At 45.1% G+C, this 25,123-nt stretch overlaps 3 protein-coding genes across 4 annotated transcripts in view; 1 reads left to right on the forward strand and 2 right to left on the reverse strand.

Moving 5' to 3' along the window:
• Window positions 1-1,765: 1,765 nt before the first annotated feature.
• Window positions 1,766-7,210, reverse strand: GNG10 (G protein subunit gamma 10). Its single transcript, XM_027709024.1, has 3 exons — window positions 7,020-7,210; window positions 3,601-3,732; window positions 1,766-1,869 (listed from the first exon to the last, which is right to left on the reverse strand). Exons 1-2 carry the CDS (start codon window positions 7,098-7,100, stop codon window positions 3,607-3,609), a joined length of 207 nt encoding a protein of 68 aa, XP_027564825.1. The 5' UTR covers window positions 7,101-7,210; the 3' UTR covers window positions 1,766-1,869; window positions 3,601-3,606.
• Window positions 7,211-11,513: 4,303 nt separating this feature from the next.
• DNAJC25 (DnaJ heat shock protein family (Hsp40) member C25) lies at window positions 11,514-19,205 on the reverse strand. Its single transcript, XM_027709023.1, has 4 exons — window positions 18,879-19,205; window positions 17,755-17,907; window positions 15,480-15,950; window positions 11,514-12,566 (listed from the first exon to the last, which is right to left on the reverse strand). Exons 1-4 carry the CDS (start codon window positions 19,179-19,181, stop codon window positions 12,444-12,446), a joined length of 1,050 nt encoding a protein of 349 aa, XP_027564824.1. The 5' UTR covers window positions 19,182-19,205; the 3' UTR covers window positions 11,514-12,443.
• A 2,828-nt stretch (window positions 19,206-22,033) lies between these two features.
• ECPAS (Ecm29 proteasome adaptor and scaffold) overlaps window positions 22,034-25,123 on the forward strand; it is a 60,958-nt gene continuing 57,868 nt past the window's right edge. The window contains exon 1 of one of the 2 annotated variants that reach the window (XM_027709022.1): window positions 22,034-22,108. In XM_027709022.1, the coding sequence (XP_027564823.1) occupies window positions 22,087-22,108 (22 nt within the window). In that variant the 5' untranslated portion in view covers window positions 22,034-22,086. Of the gene's footprint in view, window positions 22,109-22,351; window positions 22,460-25,123 lie in introns of those variants that run through there. The other variant, XM_027709021.1, reaches the window with a different exon arrangement.

The following is a 25,123-nucleotide window of genomic DNA, read 5'->3' on the forward strand; positions in this document are numbered from 1 at the left end:
TGAATTGAGTTCATTTTGCCTTGCTGGTTAACTTTTAAACCAGCACAGCCTGATACCATTGTTACTATTTACCATGGAAATGGTAAATAGCTATAAATGGGATTTTTCTATTAATAAGATTTTCTAAAAATCCAACAGCAACCTTCTCTTCCCAAAAAAGCAAAGCGCTTGAGGCCTCCCCTGCCACCGCAAAATCCAAGTACCCTCCTCCTTACAGTATCTGCTCTTTGTTACAATTACACAATGAGTTCAAAGCCAATAGGGATAGGAATTTTATTTCCAAACTTCTAAAAGATTAATACAAACAATAGAAAGTAGACAAAATTAAAAACCTATTAAAAAAGTTAGTTATCCTTGTAAAAGTGCTCTATAAAAAAGTGAAGGCAAATCACCAAGTACATTTTAGTGAGTTTCATGTATTGCAAACCTTGACAGTGATGCATGCAAGTGTCTTTGGGTGTTCCTGGATTTTTAGTGTCTGTTTGGTCACATTTTAAATACATCAAGAAAATTCCACCATAGCAGTACTTTTACAAATACAGATTAGAAGAAGGATTACAGATTAGAAGTATTGCAAAAAACATGCTTTAGAAATCAAACCTATGCTATACATTGTGTCCAGCGGTTTCTAAGATGTGTCATTTATGCACCAAGACGCACTTAAAAAAGAACCTGAATTCGGCTCCAGGTCTTGCTAATGGAAGCAAAATTCCCCCTGAGAATGTTACCTCAGCACTACGAGCATTTAGCTCTGTACCCTAATTATTCAGTTTTGGGTTGTTTTCTTTAGGGGAAAAAAAATCATTTTTTCTATCATTCTGGTCTTGCAGTTTATCAAGATCAAAGTAAGTAATTTGGTAAAAATTCGCATGTTTTTCATTTCTAAAATGTAAACTTCTTAAGTAATATTTGTATAGTTAACATAGTATAGTAACAGCGGTGATGATTATGAAAAGAATGAGAGTTACTGTATCAGGGATGTTGATACTTTTGGCCTGTGTTTGGCCCAGCCACCTGTAAGAGTTCATATTTTCCCTGCCAAGTTCACTAATAAAACGGGAACTTCATCCTTGGAGAGAGAGCTTCTTGTATAAATTGTATTAAATGGTGTTCTGTGATTGGCTCATCATCTGTCAAGGACATTTGAAGGAGAAACCGAAGAGGAGGGGATGAAGTAACGACCCCTGACTCAATTAGAAAAGACCCCCAAAGCATACTGCGCATGTGGAAGGGGAATTCCAAAGTACTCACCCATGCACTGAAGGGATGCACTTGCACAACTAAGGGGGTGGGACTGAGAACCTCTGGCAGGGCAGTGCTGGCCACACCTGCCTAGGCAGACGTACTCAGTTGATTGTATAAAAGCGGACAGCCCGTTTTTTGGGGGAGCTTGCTCCACACAAAGGACCAAGTTGTCTTTAGTGGGGACGTCTGCTATGTGTGAGCCTGCTAACCCTCCGAAAAACGCAGCTGCTGCAGAGGATTTGATGGCATTCGGAGTTGGTAAGATACCCCATAAATGACACTTGAGTGAGTAGGGTGTCATATTTCCTCATTGTTTTCTCTTTCTCTTGGTTCCCATTTACTTCGGCCATTTATTTGTAATAAATATTGGGGGGTTTTGTTGAGATTTCAATGGTGTTATAGTTTTCAGTATACATCAAACCCTCCTTAATACAGTTACATTAAAAAACTTTAAAAATATTACCAAAAGATAGTGGAATACAGATTCACAAGAACAAATGAATAAATATCTAGGACACTGTTTTTAGCCACATAAAAGTCAGGACACAAAGAGAGACTTTTCTTGTGAAGGAAAGGCAGTTATTATTCGTGTCATGCTTGAAGGCAATTCTCCGATGACCTTCCCTATAAGAGGAAAAAGAAAAGATTTATTAAATGCCATCTTCCTAAGCTTTTTTTTACAAATTACAACAGAAAAGCTCCTTTGCACTGAGGAAAACATGAATAACCACTTTTCTTTGTTGGATATTGGTATCCTTGCATATCATAACATTTCTTATTGGCTTTTTTACTTTGCTCTGATCCTAAGATAACAAAATAATAATAAACTACATATTTTATCTATTGGCAAAAAAATACTAAATGACATCCTGGGCTGAGCTATGCATTTCTCAAAGCATAATAAATTAATCATCAAACTCTTGTGAAAATATTTTGTGACCTATCTGGATGATGGGATCAAAGTCGTATCCTACAATACATACATCCATACACACAGAGACTGCCAAAAAAAGAAAAGGTAGAAAGGCTGCTTCAGTAACAGAAGAACACATGCAACAGTCACTATCAATTTTATCTTATTTGCATGAATAATTAAGGGTGGCACCTAAATTAAGAAAATCTACTTTTGCTTCTCCCCTGCCAAGTTTTTTCCAGAATAGCATCTCATGTCCAGTTGTTCTGTCTCTTTAGGTTCAAAGCTGTTTTGCTAAACCTATGTAGCAACAATCAAAGCCACGCTACTGATGAGGCAAAAGCTCAACTGCAAGCTCAAGAACCCTGGCAGCAGGAAGGGGAAGATTTTACAAGTATTTTATGTTCTAGCTTAAATTCTGCCCTTAAGAAAACATTCCTTTTCTATTTGACAGCACTGTCAAAGAAAGAACAGAATTCAGTGGCTCTTCCTCTCTCTGCAGATTTTTCAGCTCTTTAGCAGGAACTATTTTTATTTTTTTCTTTTAAAGAAGAGTAACCCTTCTGAATATCCCACTTCCACATTCGTTTGTCACACAGAAGAAATAGATTTTCCAAGTTATGGTATGGTCCTGCCTAGGGCTACTGGCATGCATGGTGTTTCTTTCTCCTGCTGCAATCACTGATAACCTGTACGACTAACGGGAGAGGCTGGAGTGGGAATCACAGAACTGGATCCCAAAGATTTGCAGATGCTGGATGGTGACCCACCCATCTACTCTGCAGGTGTTACATGGGTACAAGCCAGGCAGAGTGCTAAGGCAGAGTTTAGGGAGTAGCTCATCCCTTAGACCTGTGCCGAAAAAGGATGTGATTACAGAGTGCCTCAGCTCCTCTTTGCTTCCATTGCTTTTGGTGCTGTACCAACAGAAAGAACAGGAAGAGCCTAAGGACAGACATAGCCAAATAAACTGCAAGATGACATTGAAGACCAAATGTATTTTAACAAGGTTCTTGCTTAAGCTGTGAACTAGTTATCACAACACATGCAACTGCTACAGCTTTGTCTTCTCCAGGCTGGGGATGTGACTGGTTTTTATGTCTGCCTGTGTCAAACGCAGCTGTGTGTCTCAGACAATTTTAATTAGTTTGGATGCTGCTAAGGACTCCAGAGTTGCTCAAACACAAAAATACAACCATCCTAACAAAAAAAAACCTAACTCACAAACAAAACTCTTCTAGAAGGAGGTATGGGAAAAAAACATGCTTCAACTGCCACGCCTAAAAGAAACAGAAAACCATTTGCAGAGCCAGTAGGGAAATGATGAACAGTTATCCACAAAGAACTCAACATTTAAACAACTATCACCATGTTACTTTGTCCCCGCAAAGGGCTTGAGTTTCAAATCAAAGTGGTTGTCATGGTATCTGTGACTTTATTACCTGTTTTCAGAGTAGAGCACAGGATCGGGGTTCTCGGAAGGGATTGCTCCCCGCAGGAACCCCAACAAGCAAGGCATCTTTGCAGGCATTTTGCATACAGTACTGCTGGAGTTCTGCAGCTGCCTGAGAGACCTGAAAAGGAAAAACAAACCCGGAGAGGAAACTAATTCATTCATAAGCATCTACTAGGCATTTCCTCTTGAAGAGCTATTATCAAACAGAGTTGGAGTGCAGCCAAGTCAGTTCTTGGATTCTAAAACACCAAGTCAGAACAGAAGCACATTTACAAAGCTCTGAGGAACCATGCATGAAATACTAGGCTAGTGATGAGCCAGGAAAGTGCAGAGGACTGAGGTTCAAGTGTGATGCAAATTGTCCTCATTAAAATGCACTGAGACCTCACCACAGTATTTTCCAATCTACTTCTTTTCAGGTTTATATCTGAACTCTTTGATTCTCAGATAATTTATTAAGAGGATTTTAATTTCCAAACTTTTAAGCAACACAAACCATACTAAAGAATGAAAGAAAGAAGAGGAGGATGTAAAGCTTTTTAAGATCATCCAAATTGTCACCTTCCCCCAGCAGTGAAGTCAGAACTTCAAATCCACATTCTGGCCCCAAAGAGGAGATTCCAGAGCTGCAGAACAAGCCCAGGATCCCAAAGATAAGATATCCTCAGCACTGAACTCCCCTGCTCTCCCTGTGGATGGCAAGTCAGTCATGTACCTGTATTCTTGAAGGACAATGTAGAGGAATTCACAATGTCCCAGACACACACTAGGAATAGCTGCATGGAACTGTCAAAATCCATGCCATCTGACAGACTTTTTTATAAAAGGAAATAACGGACCATATTGATGGGACTACAAGTTCCCCTCTTAGCTTACCTCTGATTTGTTACAGGACTCCTGAAATAATGATTTTTCTTCCTACACAACTTTGCAGTGTTGTCAAAACAATAACCAGAAGGACCACCCACGCTTCCCAGCCTCCTGTCTGAAGGGGCCACCCAGGAGCCCTGATGGAATTTTGGTTCTGGGCCATCCCATCTAACAGCGTCTAGAAGTACATGGGAAATCTGGCCTAGCACATGCTTTCACTTGCTGTTTTGCTGCTCTCCTGCTCACCACCTTCCAACTCTCCTCCATGATCTCCTACAGGACACTCAACCTGGTAACTGCCCAAATTTACTGGGCTGTTGTCAGCACTTCACGGACATGCTGCGAGAAACATTTCTCCTCAGCCTCCCAGGTTTTCTTGGGCAGAGTACAGGGAGAAGTAAGGATTTCTGCTACATCAGTGGGCTTCGTCACTTCTTCCTTACTTGAGGAGAACCTTTCTAGAGGCTGCAGGGGTCCCTTGGACCCCCTGCAGCACTACCCCCCTTGCCTCAACCACAGCTGGTACCCTTGCTGGTACCTGACTATGCACCACAGAGATGCCGCTTGCCAACACTGATCAGGCCAAGGCTGCATGGAGCTCTTTTCTGGGAGAGTTAGCAGTTCCTCACAGCATCTCCTTGCATTTCCTATCAAACTTTCCAGCACATACTAAGCTATATATATCTTGGTATAATTTATTTTTTTTATTTTATTTTACAAACCAGATCTACTCTTAGCCCTACCTATGCCCCATAAAATTCTTCATTCCTTCAGTTCACATGAAAAGTACAAGAGTTTCTACCATATTTCATTACATGACAACCACACTCCCTGCAACAGCCTCCTGCATGCAAGATGTGTGTGGGTACTTCTTTCTACTTAGTTTCCTCTTTTCTGAAAATATTGTTCCTGTCTGCGTTTTTAGCTGGCAGAGTAAACAAAATCACCACGGAACTTTGTAGTATGAAATGTATTTTTAAAAATCCTTTCATAGCCTGCTTCCGTCTGGAAACACATTGTCCATTCAAAGTAGCCGAAACAATGTTTTCTCCTATACCAGTGTCTGCTAAAACTGCTAAAAACCTAGTGGTTTTTCACCAAGTGAATATAGTCCTCATTAGTTTTACACTGTATCTCAAGAAACCCAGATGACACTTTTTATAAGATACATTTTTAATCACGTGTCATTTCAAAGCCATGAACAGGTTCCTAGAACAGCAGACTTGGAAACAGATTGCTGCGCGCAATGCTGCAAGAAAAATGAGACTGAGGCCAATCAAGGCCAAGTCTCCCTGGAATACAGACAAACCCATAATAAATACCTAGGAAGTCCAGTTCCACAATACATTATGGGCACAAAGTACCTGCAAACTATAAACTATGTATTTTATACCCTCTCCCCACCCACAAAAAAAACCCGCAACGGGGCAAGGGGGGTTATATATGCCTCAAAATGAGCAGGAACAGAGGTCCGGGCACCAGCAATTACTGGTGGTTTGGTCAACCATTTCAGTGTTAGACAATATCCCTCTTGCAACAAGAGTCTACATTTGTACTCTGAACCGTGCTGTTTCTCAGATTTCCACACATCACTGCAGTGATAAATCACAGTCACTTGTAGCGAATCAAGTGTCTGCTGATTCAGAACGTGCTAATAAAATTTACTAACATTAACAAATTGATTAGGATGATATCCAAAAGCCATAGTGGTTTCACCTTGCAATGAATACTTCAAATTTTCACCAGCCCAGAGACAGGAGTAATGAGGAAAAGTATTTTGAGTTATTCTTTAAATCAATTAGCTAAGTTCCTGCAACTCAATGTACCAGCATTGTTGTCAGATTGAGGAAGCTATGTTTTGTGACGGGCCAGAGAAAATGGCGAAAAAAGGAGGGGATGAAAGAAGAGGAAAGCACTGGATATAAATTATTTTGACCTTCATCCCTTCACAGACTGTGCTGGATTTTGTGAGTTGTTGGAAAGAGTCGTTTTTGCAAAGTAGTTGTGGACTCCCCCAGACCTGCTGCGAGCTAAGAGCTGTCTTGGACAAGTCACCAAACCTGAGCAGCTGGCGGATGACGGGACCGCCTCACCAGTCTGCCTTTGTCTGGAAATATGCAAGCAGGAGAAGGTTCATGCATGCGTAGCAAATGGCCTGCCTTCTCCAAGTGTGCCAGCGGGTACCACACCGCACTGCCTCCGCCTGCAGATCCTGCCAGCTCTCCGAAGCGGGGGGGAGTCGCCTGGCTCCGCTGCGAGGAACTACTCCCGATTATCTGCTTGCTTGTGCAGAACTAACGAGGGGCTACTGTATTATTTATCACGGCTCCTTCCACAGGGAACAGCACTCCCTTCACCGCGCCCGCGGGGCTGGGGCTCCGAGCTCCCCCGGGGCACACGCACCCCTCGCCCCCTTCCTTCTCAGGGCGCGGACAACGCGGAGGAAAGGGCAGGAGGGGATCCTCTCCCGGCCCCGCCGCGGAGGTCAGGGCACCCGCACCTCCCCCCGGCCCCGGGTCCGGCACCCCCGCTCACCTTGATCCTCTCCACGGCCGCCTCCAGCTTCAGCTGCTCCACCAGCCGCTGCATGGTGCTCAGGCTGCCGCCCGACGACATGTCGAGCCCGAGGGGAAGACGGAGGGTGTGAGGTTGCGGGGCAGAGCAGGGCACAGCGGGGCAGAGCGACTCCGGTGGGCTCGGCTGGGCTCGGCTGGGCTCGGCTCCGCTCCCTCCGCCCCGGGGAGGGGCCGCGGCCGCTCCGCCCGCAGCGCCAGCGGCACCGCCCCGACGGACACCCCCGAGCGCTGCCGCCTGCGGCGCCCCCAGCGGCATTGGGTGGGGACTAAAGGTGCTTCGGGGGACGAAAACTTGTTGGTTAAAAAAGGACAGCAAGGGGAGAAAAATAAAAGCGAAGAACAGGAAACAAAACAAAAAGGGGGGGGAGGGGGAAAGGGAGGAGAAAAAAGGAAAAGAGAACAAAAAAGAGTAGGGGGAAGGAAAAAAGGAAAGGGAAGACAAAGAAGAAAAATGAGGGTGAAGGAAAAAAAGGAAGGGCAGAAAAAATGGAAAAGGGGGGGAAAGAGAGCAAGAAAAAGGGGGGGAAAGAACTGAGGAAAAAAAAGCAGGGCAAGAAAGAAGAGATGAAAAGGAATCCATAGGCTCAAAGAATGGTTTGGGTTGGAAAAAATCCTAAAGATCATCTAGTTTTCAACCCTCCCTGCCCTGGGCAGGGATGCCACCCACTAGATCAGGTTGCTCAGAGCCCAGTCAATCTTACTCCTTAACACTGACAGGGATGGAGTTCTAAGCATCCTCCTCTGCCCACAGGCAGCTGTATGGCTCAAACTGCCTGGCAGCTGCTGCCAGTGTTGTTGCATCCTCACCCAGCACTGTTCATCATCATTTCACCAGTGGCCATAAATAAGTCCCCTCACTTTTTGTCAGGGGTTTGCCGGCCATTAGTTTGCTGCCTTGTTAAAAAGTCGGTGGGTTGAAGCTTATATAGCCTCAAATGGTTGCTCTGAACATAAGACAGGACAAACAGGGGATCAGACCCAGCCAGCATGGGTCTGTGGAAGGCAGGTTCTGCTTGATCAGCCTGATGTCCTTCTATGACAAGGTGACCCATCTAGAGGGGCTATCTGGGCTTTAGTAAAGCCTTTGACACCATCTCCCGTAGCACTCTCCTGGATAAACTGGCTGCTCATTGTGTTTATGAGTACACTCTTCACTGGGTAAAGAACTGGCTGGATGGCCAGGCCCAGAAAGTGGTGGTGAATGGCGTTAAATCCAGTAGGTGGCTGGTCATGTGTGGTGTTCCCCAGGGCTCAGTATTTGGGCCAGCCCTGTTTAATATCCTCATTGACTACCTGGACAAGAGGATCAAGTCCTTAGCAAGTTCATAGATAACACCGAATTGGATGGGAGTGTTGATCTGCTGGAGGGCAGGAAGGCTCTGCAGAGGGATCTGGACAGGCTGGATCAATGGGCTGAGGCCAATGACATGAGATTCAACAAGACCAAGTGCTGGGTGCTGCCCTTGGGTCACAACAACCCCAGGCAGCGCTACAGGCTTGGGGAAGGGCAGCTGCAAAGCTGCTTAGCAGAAAAGGACTTGGCAGTGCCAGTTGACAGTGGCAGAACATGAGCCAGCAGTGTGCCCATGTGGCCAAGAAGGCCAATGGCATCCTGGCCTGGATCAGAAACAGAGTGACCAGCAGGACCAAGGAAGAGATTGTCCCCCTGTACTCAGCACTGATGAGGCCGTGCCTTGAGTTCTGTGCCCAGTTCTGGGCCCCCTACTTCAAGACAGACATCAAGGTGCTGGTGTTGCTGAATTTTAGGAACTCTCTAAACATGGACAAAGAGTCAGGATTAGAAAGGAGACATCGTTTATTTTGCGCAGGGTGCAAAGTGGAAGTTTTTCCACAAATTGAGCACAAAAAAGTGTAAAAAGCAAGGAAATGTATACACTAAAGTTTACAAAAACCGACCTACCTAATACATAGTAACCATCTACCTAATGCATAGTCTTTGAGCCTGGCAATCTTATGCAATACTTATTACAACCTGTATGGGCCTGTCTCTCGTGATCTCTGAGGGTGCCCCCTACTCAGTTTCCAGTGAAGTTCAGCTCAGGACAGGCAGAGCCCTATGTTGAGTGCCAATTAGGATGTGATCTGCAGCTCCGGCTTAAACAATTGCCAAGCAGGACGTAAAACACAAAAGCTTTCCATAAGCATTAAGCAACACCTGTTAAACACACCTGATAACATCTATTTGTATTCAAAAGAAGGGTTAAAGGTGAGAAAGATACCATCAGCTTCCATCTGCAACAGAGATCAAAGGAAGGAACAGAGAATTCTGCTTAAAAATTTAGAGAACTCTGTTTGAACACATCACTGGAGCGTGTCCAGAGAAGGGCAACAAATCTGGTGAAGGGTCTGGAGCACAAGTCCTGTGAGGAGTGGCTGGGGGAGCTGGAGTTGTTTACCTTGGAGAAAAGGAGGCTCAGTGGAGATCTTATCCCTCTCTACAACTGCCTGGAAGGTATTGAGGTGGGGAATCGGTCTCTTCTCCCATGTAACAAAAGACAGGACAAGAAGAAATTATCCCAGGCTGCACCAGGGGAGGTATAGTTTAGATATTAGGAAAAAATTCTCCATGAAAAGGGTTGTAAAGCATTGGAATAGTCTGCCCAGGGAAGTGGTGGAGGCACCATCCCTGGGAGCATCCAAAAAACCTGTGAATATAGCACTTGATGACATGGTTTAGTGGTGAATATGGTGGTGGTGCTGCTTTGATGGTTGGACTTGATGATCCTATTAGGCTTTTCCAGTCTTAATGATTCTGATTCTATAGGGACAACCAGCCATGCACATTCTTGTGCCTCAAAGCCTCAGTATTGTCATGGAAAGGACTCATTATCTTGCCACACTTTTCCCCACTATGATCTCACCATTACCTTGTACCAGCAATACTTATTCATGCACATGCCTCTCTCTAAAGTCAGTTGAATCTACACTGGCTATACTGGGCATAGTATTGTTACTTTCATCACTCTCTGAAAATTTATGCCCAGAAAAAAGACACCATTTAGAACTCCAATGACATCTGAGGCTAGAAATGCTCAGTAGCCTCAGCTAACGAGGTATCACTGCAGTGCTGACAAGCTTTCTAAGGACACATGAGTTTTTTCTACCCTTCATCATAAAGTTGTGACCGCAGTGTCGCTGCCCAGCAAATTTTTGTGCATTCCATTAATTGATGTCTGCATCTGATTATTTTTAAAGGGCTCATATGTTGAGCAAAGAGAGAACTCCCAGCTTAGCTAGCAAAATAGCTCCTTTCTAGAAGGTTGTAGGATACCTGATGATTTCTTCACTCACTTGGTGTCAGGCCACAGAGTTACAGAGATGAAACACCATTGCTGCCGAAAGATACAGTTCTGTCCTCTGAAAAGACTGTACCTCCACTGCACTGATTTCCCACTGTAGTGTCAGGTCAAGAAACTAATCACGGTTACTAGGAATGTAGGCAAAAAGGGAAAACAGATCTGTGTTTTTACGGCATATTTGCAAAACCCAGATACTTGGGAAAGGATGGAGAAAATGAGGCACAAGGTCAGGAGCAGCAGCAGAGCTGTTACCCTGTGAAACAGGCCACAGGTTTAGATCCTCTTGCATACACCTGCCTCATTCTTTTACAGATATAACTGTCTTATCTAATAATCAAACCCATTTTATTTGTGCTTCATTCTTTGTTTCTATCACAGCAATCTAATCTTCCCCCTTCCACTCTTGCAGGAGACTGTGTTTTGGGGGGATGAAGCAGCAATAAACCCAAGCTGCAGTCTCTTACTTCATAAGCATCTTTGCAGTGCCCCCAAGATTATTCCATGAAAGCAAGCACAGCTTATTCTATATATCTTCTTTTACAACTTTTAGATTTAAATTGACAATAGAATACAAAGTGAATTAAGTTTATTGCTACACAGTCCGCAGAGAAGGGAAAATCTAGAAGTTCCTCTTCAGTTTTACTACTGCGTACAGAGACTTAGCATAATGCTTCTATCATGCTTTTGAACACGTGTTATTTTAAACAGAAAACTGAGACAAACATTTCAGAAGTGTGTGAAAGGTAAACTAGTAAAAGAAGCATAAAGAAGACTCTTCCGTAAAGAATTAGGAGAGGTCCCATTCGCAGAATCAGAAACTTCTTGCTTCAAAAATTAATATGCATTTTAAAATGTTTATTTACTATGGGCTTTGTCAGGAGCAGCACGTTCAAAAGTTGTGCTCCCAGAACCAATCTGCACAGAAGGCAGCTAATCATCACCATCTTCAGCAGTTCCCTTCAGAGGAACTTGCTTTTACAGGTGTCATAAATGACAAGAGAAAGACTATGCTCCCATCTGCCCTTCCCCAGTAAAATTAGTGAGGAGAAGTAAGGTAACAGAATAGAATCCCTTTTACCAGCAAATCATGGAAACTCTCTGACCTGGGCTGAGTTACAGAGGAAACCACAGTCTGCTGTTATGCATCATTTATTCTAAGTACTCCGAGGTCTGATGAGAAGAGATAAACATATTGAATACTTTGGATTTAGAATTTAAAACAAATTCAGTGTGCATATATAAATTTTTATTTACTTAAGGCATCAAAATTGCCCTTTTTAATAAAAGGGTCATTTTTCCCTTTAACCAATACTTTGGTGAAAGAAATGTCACATTTAGTAGACTAATATTCACTGAAATACTTGTTCTGAACAAGCAGGTATAATTCAATGTACAAGATGAAAAAATGAACACAAAATATCTAAACATACTATTTCATGAATTACTCTGTAGAACAAAGAATTAAGGCTTGTTTGCATCACAATGATGATCAATCATGCATCATTTATTCCCACAAAAAATAAAATCCATTTCCAACTGGACCAGGAATAGCAGTAGTCTGGTATAATCCCCATATTGTTTACATCAAAAAAAAACAATTTGGCATCTTAGAAATTAGATTGAATAGTAGGAGAAAAGAGAGGAAAACAGAAAATGGTCCTTGCTTTGAAATCCTTTTTATGAATTTCCAGAGTTCATTTGCAGGAACCCTTCAGTTTAAAGAGGAAAAACAGGACTTTCAAGGTTTGAACTAGGAACACTTTCAGAAAAACTAGAGTTATGGTTCCATTGATGATGAATGTGAAATATCTAGCAAAAATACATTGTTTGGAATAATGAATTCCATACTGAGATCCCCAAGTAAATGGCATATATACATTGAGCTGAGCCTGTTTAATAGGTCTGATTTATAAAAATGGTAAACCTGTATTATGCTTCAGCCTGATTTAATAATTCCTGAGTTTTAGATCACTGCTAAGTCACAGCAGACAAAACTCTGAACGATGTAATGAAAAGTTTTGCAAATCACTTTCAACATTAGCACACATTTTGTTCAGCAACTTTTAATCATCAATAAAAGTCAGTCTTCCAGGTCCTTCATTTTTCATCCACCGCCGGTATCTCTTCCATCGGGGATCCATGGCCATCTTCTTCTTTAACTCCTCCTCTTGTTCTCGTTTATAGACCTGACAGACAGAGAGAAGATTTTAAGAAGGCTGAAGAAACAGCTTAAGTGAGCCTGAAGTGGGATGTGTTTATACTTCAACCATTTGCCAGTTTATCATTCTTACAGAAGACTAAATTGCAACACGGAAGCAGACCTTGGCCGACACAAAGTGTCAGAGCACCTGCAGCCCAAGAGCTGTAGTCCAGATACTTCCCCTTTTTGCTGAGAGCAGAACTACCCTCTTCAAGATGGTACTGCAAGCTCCAGAACTTTTATTCCACAGAACTAGATGCTTATGCATTCAACAAAACCAAATACACAGTAAGCAATGGCTAATGCTCCAAAAGCTAAACTTGGAGTCTCTTCTCAGCACATATACTGTTCAATGCAGCTGTTCAGTTCCTCACTGTAGTTCTCCCATTTCAAAGTCATTATCTAATAGAATACTGCTATGGAACTTTTTATTCCTAATTAAGGTTCTCAACAAAGTTAATATCTTTGCATCAAGTATTTGCAGTACCAAGTGATAAATAATTACATTTCTGACAAGAAACAGTGTCATTGTAACGAAATCTACAATTATCAGCAATGCCAATTGTCCTCAAAAAAAAAAAAAAAAGGCAACAGCACCTATGTTTTTATTCTGGAAGACAGTTTATGTAGATACAGCCAGCATGAATCTCAATACCATACATGTTTATGTCATCTCAGTGTCATCTGACTTCTCCTGACTCAGAAGGCAATTTAATTTAAGGTTCTCCTATGCATGAACAAGATTTTAAAAATATTATATATTGCTACATAAATACACCACCTCAATATTCAGTGAAGAATCATTAGGAAACAGAAAAAAATACTGTGGAGCTTCATGATGCAACAATGTATTGAATTCTTGATCTTTCCATCCTGAAAGGGACACTACAAAACTGAACAATATGCAAACAGACATCTCCAACGACGAAAGAACAGAGAAGCTTTTGGGGAGAAACACTTAGAGCATGTTTTTCAGCCTAGAAAATACATGACTAAGTTTCAAATAAGAATATGGTATGGCCAGTCTTCGCGAACGAAGATTTTGGGAAAGGTTTTTTACCTTTCAAGCCTGCGCAATGGATTTTTTAGGTGAGACACAGCCTGCGCTGAACTGAGCCCACCCTTTAATCCTAAGGTTCATCTGCCGGGGCCAAGCAAGCTTGGACAATGGCAGTGAGGTCCTCAGGACGTAGGTTTGTTTAGAGTGACCTTCTCATAGATGGATGGCCTTACAGGGCTGACGAGCTCCATCTGCCCGGGGGAGTATCCCTGACCGGGAATCGAACCCGGGCCGCGGCGGTGAGAGCGCCACATCCTAACCACTAGACCACCAGGGGTCCCCTAAGGATATGGTAGTGGCACACAAAAGCACCAGTAGCCCAAGGAGAGAATAAAGCATGATTATTCTCCATTTTCAGTAATATTGGAATGAGAAGGAGTCTGTGTGGCTTCAAAAAAAACCCATCTTCTGCAAGTGTTGGTGAACTGCTGACCAGATGGCACAGCAGACACTGAAAGCTTTAATGCATTCCAGTGACTAGGTAAGTTTATTAAAAAAAACTTATTAAAGCAATTACCTACAAAGACACTATTTCCTCTCCAGGAAGACCCAAAAAATATTACTATACAGGTGCAACTTTCATGTATTCTTTACTGAAAATCAGCAGCTGGCCACAACAGGAAATGAGTGTGGGCTAAACAGACTTCACTTGTGGCAAATACAGCTCTTTTATATTCAGTGACCCAAACATGACTAGTTAAAAACGTCATGGATCAGAAACCATGACATTTTTTCTCCATCCTATCTTACCTTTTCCATGTAACACCTGCTTTGACTAGCAGCATTGCTCAATTTTTGCACTTCCAGATTGTTTTCTAGCAAACCCCTCCTAACTGAACACGCATATGCACCTACCAGCTAGTCCTTTCCTTGTATTAGCATTTTTTTACTATTTTCCTCTTCAATTTGTAGAGTAATACACCCCTGTCTTCTTTTGAAGAAGCATTCTTCTATCTTTGGTGTCCTGCCACCATCCCATTTCTTTTCCCAGCAGATGCAGAGCAGCAGCATCTCTTCTTCCCCTTAAGCAGGCCAACTTTGTATTTTCAAGTTTTTCTTTAGAAACCTCCCACCCAGATGGCCCACAGATGCACCTCTGCAGACCAATCAGAGTATTTTTTCAATCTGCCATGCCCCAGCATCCCAAATCATTCTGGACTGCAAACTCCATGCTGTGGTTAATGTTCTTTTGCTGCTCCCTCAGACACCTTAACAATTATATATTGACTATTTAGTAACTGGCTATCCATGGCAAGAGTAGCAGTTGTGGCATTTTTTTCCATCCTCACTTGAACAGCACTGCAAGAACAGTCCCTGACTCACTGAAGGCCAAAGAACTATTGAGAAACAGTTAGGGAAAACCCCAAAACAATAACAACAACAGCAACAACCACAATAAAAAAAAAGCCCTGAGCTAGGAATTAACAGCTTAGAAGACTGATGACATAGGAGTTTCAGACAATCAGGGTAATCCTTATTACAAATTGTTGCTTTTTGGAGAATATAGTCTTCAAACTGCTATAATAACCTTGTGATAACACATTGTTATAAAAAAGCCTTTCATTAGATTCAACTGAATCTTGTACGCATACACAGATGTCCCCTGACTGAGCAAATCCTTTCCTACACCCATGGGCATAGTCAGGAGCTGTTGCCTACCAGGCCATGTGCATAAGAAGTCGAAGGAAACACACCAAGTGACTGTCTCACAGTTTTCAATTTAGAAAGCAATAGCTGAAATTGAAGCAATGCTTCACACAGACCCATCCCAAGCACCTTGCACCTTCACAAGATGGTTGTTCTTACTCTGGGAGCAATGGATAATTAAGGGCTACCCACCTCGTAGTTTTCTCGTATCCACAGCTGCCGTTCAAGAAAGGTCTCTTTTTGATGATCTTCTAGGCTGTCAAACTGAGACTGAGACATTTTCATGTACCTTCGTATGATATACAGCTTCTCTTCCACACCATACTCTTGCCCTTTAATAGTGAAACAATAAATCCACCAACAGTACCAAACAACATATTTGCACAAATAAAAAGGAGCAAGAAGGATCTGAAATAGAAGGATATCATATATCTTGGGCTTCTGATAACCACCCTTTATATCTATTTTATTTTTAATAATGTCTTTGATAATTTCTTCCTCTTCTTCACGAATTTCTTCTTTAGATCGCCTGTTCTTTCCTTTTTCTTTAGTCTTGTTGAGTAAACCTTGTTGTCTAGCAATCTCAGTGGCTTGTATACGGTATTTTGGTACAGTAGCTAAGTAGTTGATAGCTTCATTGTAGCTACTCCACCAGCTGAAGAACTGTAATTTAAGAACAGTAAAAGTAAAAGATTATTTTTATACAGACACATTCCTATCCAGAGGTTTGCCAGAAAAAAAAGACATAATGCTGTCACACACCTTTAACCACAGTTACATCATAGTAAGGGTAAAAACTGAGGGTAACAGTTCTACTGCAGTATTACAGAAGCTGTAATTATTCCTCTGAACTTAGTAAAGCACCTGGAAAATAGATGTACAGAACTGTATCTCACAGCAATTTACAGTGACAAGCAAGGACAAGCAGGCACTATTCTGCATGTTTTTGTTTATGAGAAGATGGTCAACTTCTGAAGGTTAATGCCAGGCTGTGCCAGCCATTCTCAGAAGCCCCACTCCTTGGAGTTATAAAAAAAGTAGCCAATATAGGAACATTTAATTTATACAATTGTTACCCACTGTTCATTAAACACGGATTAAGTATGTGATGATCTCATTTGCCTGACAGGATTCACTTTGCAAGATTCAACACCCCTCTCTGATCTCCAGCTGCCCTCTGGATTTCAATGGGGGTGAAAAAAAACCCAAACAAGAAACCACGAATATACTGCCTGGGTGAACACAGAATCATAGAATATCCTGAGAATATCCTGAGGTGGAAAGGACCCACAAGGATCATCAAGTCCAACTCCTGGCCCTGCACAGTACAACCCCACGAATGATTCCTTCTGAAGACAGGAGGAGCACAATGACTCTCGTGATCAGCCCAGAACTGATGTTGTTCCCATCTAGTGCCTTGTAAATGACATGAGATGAGGCACAGAAATCATGGAAGAAACCAGACAGGCACCTTAGCAAAGGCCAAGAAGCAGAAACAACAAAAAGTGAGACAGGCAAACCAGTTTACACAGATGCTTCCAGTGAATTTGCAATCATCTGGCAGGTGGACTGCAGGAAAGTGTCTCCACTTATAGCCAAATGAAGAAATAAGATGTAAAATGAAACCTTTGCCATTGGAACAAAATCAGAGAAATTAGGTATTTGGTTGCATGTCCCATTAGAATTTATTATTCCAAGCTCTCAAATTCTTATCAACGTGTTTTGTTATTTCAACTTCCAATATCCCACTAACAGTGAGATACCTACACCACGGACTAAGCTGTATCTTTATACCTCAAACTTCTTGGCTATTTCTAATGATGTTTGAGCCAGTAATCTGACAGATCTCAAAGAAAAGTTATGCATCTTCCTCCTCTTAAATACGCGTCAGCAACAGCACAAATTTTCTCATCTAAGACACAGGCTGCTTTCTTGAGCTTGAATCTACCACCTTCAGAGTAAACTCTGCTGAAGAGAATTCGCTTCTCTCCTGACTTCATACTGGTGGTGTTTCAAGATTTAAAGGTGTAAGATTCAAATCTTAGTAAACTCCTGACCATCTCTGTGAATTGAGTCTTGAATTTAATTTGCAATTAGTCTGTTTTTTAAAGAATGACTTATGCACCTTGACAAACCAACACCCATTATTTGGAGAACTAGTCCTGCCTGTGCTCAAGAACAGGCTATTTTGAGCCTGCCAGGAAGAACTATGTAACTTCTTCAGAAAAACTACACTTGACTCAATGAAATTAAAAGAAAATAATCTCTACTTTTGTTCAAGGTACCAAAGGCAGTTAAAAATCTGCTCAGTACATCCTGACTTTAGGATTGTTACGGACACCACACAGAACTTCACAACAGCAGAGAGGAACAGACCCTCACTTTTTATTAAATGGCACATTATGACAGCTGTCACTACACCTCTCCCTTCAGAAACTCAGAGAATGATGTAAACATGAAATTTTACCTGAAACACAGAGATGGCACACACGGTAACTAGGATCACTATTCTGACATCCACTTTAGGTGCCAGTCTCCTGCTGTAGTAGTGGTAATAATGCCTGTAATACTCTTCAGGATGATCCAGCATGTAGTCATAATCTTTACGTGTTTCTTCATCCTGCAGGATGAGATGAAAAACACATCCAGGTTCAGATTCCTGTTTTCACTTACTCTATTATAGCTTTGTTTTACATCTCATTAATGACCATGCTGCTGTAAAACCGGCAATAGATCAAGAGAGTATGAAGCATAGAGAAAGATCTTTGGTCTTTTTCTCATATTCTCAATTATTTTGTTCTCATACTTATCTGACCATTTAAGTAGGACATGTGTAGTCTTAAAATGAACAAGAAGGCGCTGTGTGAAAGACATTTAAAACTGGAAAATAGACAAGCAGTTGAAATCCACACAATAAGTATATTTAACTTCAGAAAGCGAAGTCCAGATGGACTGGAGTTAATAAATATTGCTCTGGATAAGATTTTCAGATGAACAACCTATTACAAGATTGTTTTACAAAACTTTTAAGAATTAGTTTACAGGGCTGTGGAATCTGCCCAATAGAAGGCCATTTCAAAACCTCATTGTTCTCATTTTCTCTGTGTTTTTCTTCATTCTCCCCCATATAATTTTGGGATGAGAAATTTAATTTTGACAGACTCAACTGCATTCCATTCAACACTCCCCTTCCAAAAGAAAAAAAAAAAACACAAAAACAACCAACTTTTTTTTTAATTCCTTGTAGTCTTAAAACACTTACAGGTCTCTTTCTTCTATTCCGGGGCTCCATCTTTGCCAAATCACACATGTTTTGCCCTGATAAGCCTTCCCTTACTGATCCCGTATGCTACCCGGGTCACTGCTACTTTTAAAGGTACTCTAAGATAAAGACCAGTCGGCTCGTTAAAAATAAATAAAATATTTTCGAAAGAACGAATCCTAAACACAAAGGGATTTCCAAGGGAACTCCATCCTCCTCCCCGCACTCCCGGGCTGGCTACCGAAGGAGGTTTTTCGTGGTGTTTCTCCTCCCCTCCCTGACTGCTTACCGGAGCGGCTCCGGCCGCGGCGGCGGTCCCGCTCTCTCACCTTGAGGGTCTCGTAGGCGGTGGCGATGAGCAGGAACTTCTCGTGTGCCGCCTGCGCGCCGCCGGCCTCGCCGCCCGCGGGCTCCCCGCGGTACCGGTCGGGGTGGTACTGCCGGGCCAGCTGCCGGTAGGCGCGGGCGATCTCCGCCTTGCTGGCCTGCCGGCTGACGCCCAGCACCTCGTAGCAGACGCGGCGGCCGCAGTAGAGCCCGTCGGTGAGGCCCCGCGCCGGCCGCGGCAGCAGCGCCGCACACAGGCACAGGCACAGCGCCCACGGCCCGCCCGGGCCCCGCAACGCCGCCATTTCGCCGCTGCCGGGCCCGGGCCGCGCTCCGCGCCGTGCGCGCGGCCGGGGGCGGGGCCAGTGCGGGGCCAGGCGGGGCCGCGAGAGGAGGCGGGTCGCGACAGAGCCCGCGCTTTAAGGGGGTCGGGAGGATGGAGTTGCGCTCTTCTCGGCGGTGCCGAGCAATAGGACGAGTCCTTTTCCCCTGATTTCTCACAGGCTGCGCCTTCTCGTTCTTTCAGCCGGCGGTGTCCCCTTGCGGTCGGGAGCGCCCACGGAAGCCTGGGATGCATTAGGAAGGGCACTGCCAGCAGGTCGAGGGACGTGATCCTGCAACTCAGGCCCAGTGAGGCCGCATCTGGACTGCTGTGTTCACTTCTGGTCTCCACAGCTCAAAAAGGACATGGAGCTACTGCAGAGGGTCCAGTGGAGGCCACAAAGATGATGAGGGCTCTGGAGAATCTCCCTCATGAGGAGAGACTGCGGGAGCTGGGCCTGTTTAGTCTAGAGAAGCCTGAGAGGGGACCTTAATGCATGTAATATCTCAAAGGTGGGTGCCTAGAGGAAGGTGTCAGAATCTTTTTCAGTGGTGCTCAGTGACAAGACAAGGAGTAATGGCAATAAACTAAAACACAAGAAGTTCCACCTGAGCATGAGGAAGAACTTTACACTGAGGGTGGCAGAGCACAGGAGTAGGCTGCCCATGGAGGTCCTGGAATCTCCCTCTCTGGAGATACTGGAAACCCACCTGGACATGTTCCTGCTGTAGATGTCCCTGCCTTGGCAGGGGGGTTGGACTAGTTGGTCTCCAGAAGTCCCTTCCAACCCTAATGATTCTGTGATTCTTCCAGGGAAAAACCTTTTAAAATAATCCCTGAGCCCATGCCTGGTTTGGGCTTGCTTCTGGCAGAGCTCAGGGTTTGGCCGCGTGTCATGTGGGATCCGGCCCCAAAGTGGGAACTGCCCTGTGCGCTCCCAGCCCCCCTCACTGCACAGACCCACAGGGAGCACTCCTGCTGATGCTACATGAAGAGACAGCTGAGAGAGGACCTCACCAATGCCTGTAAGTATCTGAAGGGAGAGTGTCAGGAGAGTGGAGCCAGGCTCTTCTTGGTGGTGCCAAGCAATAGGACAATGGGCAGAAAGCAATGCACAGTAGAGTTCCACCTGAACATAAGGAAGAACTTCCTTACTGTGCAAGTGACCACGCACTGGAACAGATTGCCCAGAGAGGTTGTGGAGTCACCCTCATGGAGGAGATTCAAGAACTGTCTGGATGCAATCCTGTGCAATGTGCTCTAGGATAATCCTGCTTGAGCAGGGAGGTTGGACCAGATGTCCTCCAATGGTCCGCTCCAACCTGACCCTGTGATTCTGTGTGATTCCGCATGCACAGCTCCCCGGGATGGTGGCTGCAACAGCAGGCCTGTGACCTCCTCTACCCGAAGACTTCTCCTGGAAAGGAGGACTACATGTCTACTCCAGTGTAACCAGCAGGAACATTACCTCGGTGTTAGACCTTTCCCAGGAAAGCCAGAAATATGCTTGACATTGTAAATATCCATCACAAAAATGCTCAGCTCATCAGACAGCATGTGCTGTTCTTACACTAGAAATGAGTGTGCCTCCCATGTGCCTGGCATCCTCTGCCTGTCTCCTTTCTGCATTAATAAATGCTTATTATTTCATTGAGAGATGGATGGGTCTCAAATCTGTTTCCTCAAAAAAAAAAAAAGCTACCTCTTTGCAGCTCACTAGAGCCCAGCCTCTCAGTGCTCTGGGTTGGCAGTCAACTCCTCAGGCGAATTTTGGTAGGTTGACCTGGACTGGAAACCAGGTGCCCACCAAGCTGCTCTATCACTCCCCCTTCTCAGCTGGACAGGGGAGAAAAAATAAGATGGAAAACAACTAAGTGGTTGAGAAAAGGTGGTTTATTAAAGCAAAAGCAAAACTTTGTGCACGCACTGGCAAAGAGAAAAAAATAAATTATAAATTATTCTCTACTTCCCATCAGCAAGTGATGTCTGGCCACTTCCTGGGAAGTGAGGCTTCAGTATAGAGGTTGCTCTGGAAGGCAAACATTGTAAATAATTAATGCTCTCCCTTCCTCCTCCTTTTCTTAGCTTTTGTATCTGAGCTGACAGCATAGGGTCTGGAATATCACTTTAGTTAATTTGGGTTAGCTGGCCTAGTTGTGTCCACTCCCAGAATCTTGCCCAGCCCCAGCCTACTGATGGAGGGTGGAACGTTGGAGAAGGCAGTGCTGATTCTGTGCCAGTGCTGCTCAGCCGTAGCCAAAACACTGGTGTGTTGTCAACACCTTTCTAGCTACCAGCGGAAAGCACAGAACTGTGAGGGCTGGTGTGGGGAAACGAACTCCATCTCAGCCAGACCCAATACACAAATGAAGCTCTGACACTGTCACTTAGACTCCCTTCTGCCCTGGGACTGGCCCTGGAGCTGTAGGGAGAGGTCATCAGCTGCTCCCGTGCAACCTGCTCAGTTGCAGCAGTAAGGAGGCTGGGGACACCTTGTCTGCTGCCAGCTGTGCCCCAGGGGCGCCTCTTGGTTGCCAAGATGGTTCTTACGGAGACCACACGTGGCATCGCAACGCTTGAGGGAAAGATGCTGTGTGGTGGTCGCACCTGTCTCTCTCGTGGTCTGAGCAAGCCGAGAACGGCACGCGAGGAATTTTTCGGAGCAGCTTTATCCCTCCAGTATTCCAGGCTTTGGAATACAGCGGCTTGGCAGCGCCGCTGGTGTCGGTGCTGGGCGGGACCGTGCCAGTCTCTCAGTGGGTCTGTGGGCGGTGCCAGTCGGACAGTGGGCGGGGCTCGCCGCCTGCCGGCGCACTCACGGCCGCGCGGGGGCGCCCCGCGCCGCTCCCGGTGCCGTCCGAGCGCCGCCGGGCCCCGCCGGAGCCGCCATGGAGGTCAGCGCGGACTCCGGTCAGTGCTGCCCCCGCAAACCTCCTCCTCGGGGCCCGCCGGGCGGGGCGGCGGCGGCGGCGAGGCCGGGGCGTGTGCGCGGCGGGGGCGGGCGGCGGGGACGGCAGGTCTCTCTCTAAATATAAACCGGCGGTGACTGAAGGGCGAGCTTTGCCGCTGTCGAGGGCAGCCGCAGGGAGGAGGAGGGGCAGGAGGAGGAGAAGGAGGAGGAGGAGGAGGGAGGCGGGAGGCGGGAGGCGGCCGCCGGCCCGGTGTCGGTGCCGGAGCGAGGTGGGAGGTGCGGAGCGTCTCTGGCCGCCTCCCCTCCCTCCCCAGCCGGCAACATGGCCGCGGCCGCCCAGGACGAGCTCAGTAAGTGGCCGAGCGCCGGGACTGGCAGAGGCGGCGGGCGGGCGGGCCGGGGTCTCCCCGTAGCGGATCCGCTCTGCGGCGGGGCCCGACCCGCGGCCTGGCCGGGCGGTGACGGCAGCGGGGCCGGGCCGGCCTTGGGCGGCCATCTCGGGAAGCGGAAACCGAGAGCAGCGGCGCTTCCCGCATCCTGGCCCCTCGGCGGGCGGCGCGGCTGTACCCTCCGCCGCCGGCTGCGTGACCTTGCGAGAAGGGAGCCCAGGGGCGGCGGGACCCGCGGGCACGGGGAGCTGCCCCAGCTCGCCGCCCCTGAGCGGGCACAAGAGGCAGCGCCTCTGCCCGCCAGAGCTCTCGCCCCGTGTTGTTGGACCGCCGTGTTTGAAACACAGAACCGGCGCGAAGACGCCGCGGGCAGGCACATCCAGGGGCGGGCCCCAGCCCGAGGTGCGGTGCCGGGCGGGGGATGCGGGAGCGCATCGCCTCCGTGCGGCTCTCACCACATGACCTGAGGTGCCGCAGCCATCGGCGTTCGGGCGCGGGGAGAGCTCGGCCCTGTGTTCTTGTCACCTCCAAGCCCCTCTCTCAGAGGCTCCGGGGCAGCACACGGTCAGCTGCTCTTTGGAGAAGCCTGTGCAACTTTTAAAAAAGCGGTTTTTCTTTCCTTACCTTTCCTGTCCTGACATAGAGCTGGTTCTTAGCCGTGAAGAATTAATAGCAAGATAACATATGACTCAGCCAAATGAGAGGGCCTTTGGTTGCCCTGAAATAGTACTTGGCAGTTACCAGGGAGGAAGGGCAGAAGAAATACTTCGAGCATATTTGTACTATTGGCTTTCAGTACTAAGGCATTTCTGTGTGATGTGTCTTCAGGGTTTTTTTTGTTGTGAGCTGCTGTGTAGACAAGCTTTTAGTTCTGCTCTTTGTTAGATGTTACTGGAATTAGGCTAAGTGGAACAAGGCATATGATAATGGACGTCCTTTATGTAGCCGGATCCCATGGTGAAGTAAGAAGGATCTTGATCCTGCACTGATCCTTGAACTGGAGGACCCAGATGCCATGCTATTTATTCCACTGACAACTGGGCAAATTGTAATAATGGCAGTGAAAGCTTTCACTGCTGCTGTCATCCAAGAGATTCTATTGTCAGCTTTACAATGCTAAAGTGATTCCCCTTGGTGAAACCAGTTAGTGTAGGATCTCTTGCATGTAAGTCCTTGGCAATCATCTGTGTGTAATCTAGCTTCCCAGCCTCCAAATATGATCTTGCAAAAAATGAGTCTTCAGCCATGTGCCTGTTGCTACACAGCCCTTTCCGTTAAACTGTGCTCAAAGGACAAATGTCCCTAAATTGAGATTCACATTAATAATTACATGTTGTCATTCAGGTTACTTGACCACTGCATCCTTCAAAATTGAGAGGGTTTTATTGGTTTGGTTAGTAATCTTTTTATTTGTTTGGGGGGAGGAATATCTTTTGGGATTTTTTGTTTGGTTAGTTGGTTGGTTTGGTTTGTTTTTTTTTCCTGATGCCTCATCTGTCACTGAATAGAAAGTACTATTGTCTTAAAAAATAATTAAAGCTAATGAAAAAAAGAGTAACTTTATGTAGAGAAAGAGAGGGAAACTAAGGTTCTCTGTGGGCTTGCTGTCTTTTGATATGTTCGAATAGTTAAATTTCAGGATATTTGGAAAGAAATCCTTTCCTTTTTAGGATGATAGTAGTCCCAAAATAACAAGAGTAATTACTATTAGTTTTAGATTGGTAAACCAGTTTTCCTTGCTTTATACTCACATGGCTATAGGAAGCTTTGATCTGTAGCCCCAGTCTAACACATAAACTCTACTGTTTGTGTAAACACTGTGTAAGGGTGCTTACTGTTTTAGAGGACAAATTGTTTGAATGCAGCATAGGATATGGCAGTTTAAAAAGTAATGCAAAATCAGTATGTTGGCCCTGAACCATAAGAGTTCAGATGCCAGAGAGGCAAGTTAATCTTGAGTGACAACAGTCAGCCACTCAAATGGAGAACCTATGCCTGGCGTATTGCAAATATTGGGATTGTAGTGTGCTATTCAAGCTTTTACTAAAGCTTTTCTATAAAATGGAAGAATGGGATGGAAAAAAAGATAATATATTCCTCCCTGCAACAGGTCTTCCCAGTCTTTTCTGGTCAGATCTTGTAAAACAACCTTGTGAGTGGCCTGCTTGTCTAAGTGCTCCTGTACATTTTTTGGCGGTAGGCACACAATGGGTTACTGGTAGAGCCAGGAATAGCACTAGCAACTCCTGACTCACTGTTTGCTGCTGTAATCATACTAAATGTAGTTTCTCCCAGAGTCTAATACCATTTGAACAAGAATTTGACTCCTATTTTAGTAGTAGCACAGCAGATGAGAGCTTTATTCTTTCCTCTGCATGTGGAATAGTGCCTGAGACAATTGCCTGTCTCTGGAGAGACCAAAGGGTGTGTTTGAGCTTTTGCTTTAGCAGGGCTCTGCCCCTAAATCTACCCCTGCAATCCAGGACGTGAAGTTGAAATGCTTTTGTGCCCAGGACTCTATTTAATGTACGGCCTTCTGGAGAAGTGTGGGGGAATGCTAGTGAGATGTAATGGTTCTACAGAGTTCAAGTAATAGAGGAGGGTTTCAGGGTTTTTTGTTTGATT

This window comes from Neopelma chrysocephalum, unplaced genomic scaffold (assembly GCF_003984885.1).
Source record: "Neopelma chrysocephalum unplaced genomic scaffold, ASM398488v2 Primary Assembly neopelma1_96671, whole genome shotgun sequence".
Lineage (NCBI taxonomy): Eukaryota > Metazoa > Chordata > Aves > Passeriformes > Pipridae > Neopelma > Neopelma chrysocephalum.